The sequence below is a fragment of the Cystoisospora suis genome (assembly GCF_002600585.1).
Source record: "Cystoisospora suis strain Wien I chromosome Unknown contig_5752, whole genome shotgun sequence".
Taxonomy (NCBI): Eukaryota; Apicomplexa; class Conoidasida; order Eucoccidiorida; family Sarcocystidae; genus Cystoisospora; species Cystoisospora suis.
In genome coordinates, this window is record NW_027158542.1 from 3,903 (window position 1) to 7,632 (window position 3,730).

Sequence of the window (3,730 nt, forward strand, 5' to 3'; positions counted from 1 at the left end):
TGCGGGTGTCATGACAGGCTGAACAGGCATCCGGCTTATATCAGAATAGACATGCCTTCGCGGTACCCAGGGGTAACTTCGGCTAGGAATTAATCATATTCTGTCTCCCGCTCTTTCGGCAGCGATCGCTTCGCATGTGAACTCACTTAGCTTCAGGACGCCGTCGTCCGTCCACTGTCGTAGCAACGATAGCGGATTCCATGAGGCAACGGCTGCTGCAAATACTGAAATAAACATTGAGCGCGGACATACGACCGACAGATTAACCAGAGACAGACAACCCACATGGGTGAGCGCTACGGGGATGGGTCGCCCCACTGTTGAGCCGTTCATTTCTGGCACCTTTTTTTTTAACTTCATCAATCAGCAGGTCCGCCAGTTCAGTAAGTGACAGCTACCAAAAGAAAAACATGCTCTCACATGCACTCCTATTCCCGCAACACTACCTGTAAGACCTTTCGTGGCACTCCGCTTTCCTCCCCCTCGACGAGAATCCAACACGGTTGACACTGTCCCCCATGATCACGACCGTAACACCACAGCGGACACATTAGCCAGGAAACAGCATTAAAGCATTCAAGAGACGTCGGAAAACGACGCGAAACGCTCAGGCGTCGGATGCCAAGCACGAGCATGATCCTAGAGGTTGAAGCCGGATAGCCCTCGGGCTCGAGGAAAAAAGTGTCTGGACTGACCTGGTCCTTCACTCTCAAAAGCCGCTTGAGCCTGCGGGTCGACCCCCCGCCGCAGAGATGGCACCAGACCTACAATTAACTGCCCTCGGGTACTCCGCGTACGTGCGCCCGCTGTGAAGACAGCTTCTTGCAGCAGGGTCTTTAGTGTAGAGGGTGTCACGCCAAGAGCCTTCCAGCAAAGATGCAGCTGGCTCGCGAGCGAGGCCGTTGCACCGTGTCTGAGGGCGCGCCTCACGTTCGTGCATTTGCCCGAACCACGTTGAGGAAACACCCTTGACGCTCTCATCAGCGTGAGTTGGCCTTGATAAGCTGCAGTGAGTAACGCGTTGAGTTGAGCAGCCGTAGGGTGATTTTCGTTTTGTAGCGCATTCAGGCTTGCCCTCAAAGATGCAAGTCTCTCTTTCTCTTCTGCTTCCAAGCCTCGAAGCCACGACGACCGCTCCTCCGCTGTCAATCACATGTGAAAGCCAAAAGACAGTACACAAAACATTCAGCGTCGTGACCTAATTGCACCGGCGCCGCGCGTGTAGGCGAGGCTTCAATGCTCGTTCTTCTGCAGTGTATAGCAGTTCTTCCATCATAAACACTTTCCTACAACGAACAAAAAAAAAGGTGCCGACTAATCGGCAGGGCGCGCGCGGTTGTTTTTTCCGAACTTACGACTAAAGCGCTACTCTTACGAGACCGAGCTGTTCGTTCAAATCGACTCTGATCTAGATCAAGTCCCCCCCCACATGCGCAGCCAAATGTTTCTACTGCTCACCAGTTGCTTTACGGCAATGCGTCAAGTCGTGCCGCGGAAGCGCATTGGCGACCTCGTTCGAGAGCGTCAGGTGCGTGGCAGCATGCTGCGTCTCAACAGAGGAAACCCGTTCAGACGGGGCTGCGGCAAGGGCAAAAGAGCACAAGAACCAAGATGACCAACGGTCACTCATGAAGACGGGGAGAATCCACGAAAAAGAGTTCGACAGGCGAGAGAATGACAGACTGTGTTGCAGAGTGGCGACAAGCTCAACGTCAGAAGCCCTGCTCGACACACAGCTGCGGTTACACCGCGCGCCCCGTACGTCTAGCCACTTCCCGGCCAGCTGCACTCGAAAGTGCTGTTCCAGAACGTCGGTCAACAAAAACTACATCATCATCTCTCTCTGCTCAAACAGTGCATTACTAGTCTTGGCGAGAATCAGCGAAAACTCCATCTTCAAGCCATGGCACTCACACTCAGGCAACGGCGGCGACTCCGACGGGACGCCAGTCCACGTCACGCCCTCTTCAGTCTCCTGGGGCGCGTCGGCACTCTTCTCCGCGTCATCGTCTGGAGATGGAGCGCCTGAGACACAGCCAAAACGAACGTCGGGCACACAGGGAGTGCATCCGCTGTGAAGACACGCAGGCAGTGTCCACGTTCTTTCACCCACACCATCCAGAAACCGACCCAGCCATTCAGCACACAAACGTGGGGACAGGCTGTAAAATGCCCGGCCTTCACATGTAATCTCTTTGCCTTGCTAGAGCAGTCTGGACCGTCGCCGAATAATACCTTCTGGAAGGACCACTCCGTCTTCGGAACCGAAGTGAACCGGCTACATTACCTGGCACTGGCAGGTAGATATGCTGACCTGCTTGCCTCTGTCTCTCCGGCCGAGGATAATGACCGCAGACGGCGGGGGGATTCATTCGCGGCGAACACTATAGGTCTTTAGGCAAGTCATCCAGTGAGAGAAGCAAACCTCTCGAGACACAGGAGCATCGTGCCGTACTCCATATACCCCCAAGCCGCTCGCACACCATGGTACACCGTACGTACACATGACAAATACACACGACGGCGGGAGCTACATCTGCCCAGGTTCCCACGTCCATGAGAATGCCGAGGAATCCATAGCAACAAAGACGCCTCCTTTCGTGTAGCGCTTCTATACGCTGATCTTCGCAAAAGTCCAAGTACACCTCCACTAGGTTAGATGACTTCAATTTATCACAGAGTCATTCGACGCAGCACCACAACACAAGGAGAGAAGTCGCACCAAGGCATTCACTCTTTTGCCCGAGGCTTCGGAACTACGGCAGCCACGATGCGGTAATTGCTTCGCAAGAAGGCTGCTCGCAGCCGCGTTCCGCCACCGGGGATCGCTTAGCGCCAAGCTCCGGCACAAAAAGGACACGACTGCCCCACGCCTACCCTAAGCGGTTTCGACAGTGTCCTCGACCTACCCAGTCTACAAACCGTATCCGTCTAATTTTCTTTCTAAAGGCATACAGCCGCGCACTCAACCGTGGCGGCCCCCCCAAGAAACACAAACGTACCTCCGGACTGTAGAAAACGAGCAAGCACGCCTCCCCGGTCTTCTTCCTCTAACAAAGTGAGTCAGACCGACACACACAACCACAACATATGACTGTTGACGTGACCGGGGACGTATCGAGTTGCAAGCCTCGCGAATCTCCACTGGCCGGCAGCAAGACGCCAAAGATACGGCGGATAAGAGTCCAAACCTACACAGATCGTCCCGCAGTGCTTCTCCCGATAAAGATCGTGAGCCCGCAATAAAACAGCGAGACCCGACCTGCTGCCATCGAACCTGGTCCCGCAATGTGACAACACATCGCAAACTCGAAATGCTCTCGTTAAATAGAACTCGCCCTATTACTGTCGAACGAACATGTGACTCGAGGCGCTACCATCCCCATACTGTCTCGATGAGCGTCACGATGCATCTGCGTCCTCGGGACACCGGGGGGGACCACCCGCTGTCAGCTCCCGACTATCCGTTTCGTGACTCATCACGTCAGGGGGTTCCGTGTCGATCAACGGTAGTGATCCTGGCTCGAGGCTGGATGTGAATACCTGCCCTTGACCCGCGGAAGCATAAACCAACGCTGAATACGGCGTTGTGCAACTGGCCACCACAGAACACGACTGGCTCGCACAATGAGATCACGCGTACCCACATACCGCGCACGACGTCGTGAACTACCACAAGACCAACCCGTGCTTGTCAGTCAAAGCGCATGCAGCCCTGTGTACAGATGAC

At 54.8% G+C, this 3,730-nt stretch overlaps 1 protein-coding gene across 1 annotated transcript in view; it reads right to left on the reverse strand.

Moving 5' to 3' along the window:
- Positions 1 to 3,730, reverse strand: part of CSUI_009554 (uncharacterized protein) — a 7,585-nt gene extending 3,855 nt beyond the window's left edge. The window contains exons 1-5 of the mRNA XM_068069669.1: positions 3,003 to 3,730; positions 1,915 to 2,025; positions 1,459 to 1,578; positions 696 to 1,142; positions 147 to 224 (exon numbers count right to left, since the gene is read on the reverse strand). Of these exons, the coding sequence (XP_067918355.1) occupies positions 147 to 224; positions 696 to 981 (364 nt within the window). The 5' untranslated portion in view covers positions 982 to 1,142; positions 1,459 to 1,578; positions 1,915 to 2,025; positions 3,003 to 3,730. The remainder of the gene's footprint in view (positions 1 to 146; positions 225 to 695; positions 1,143 to 1,458; positions 1,579 to 1,914; positions 2,026 to 3,002) is intronic.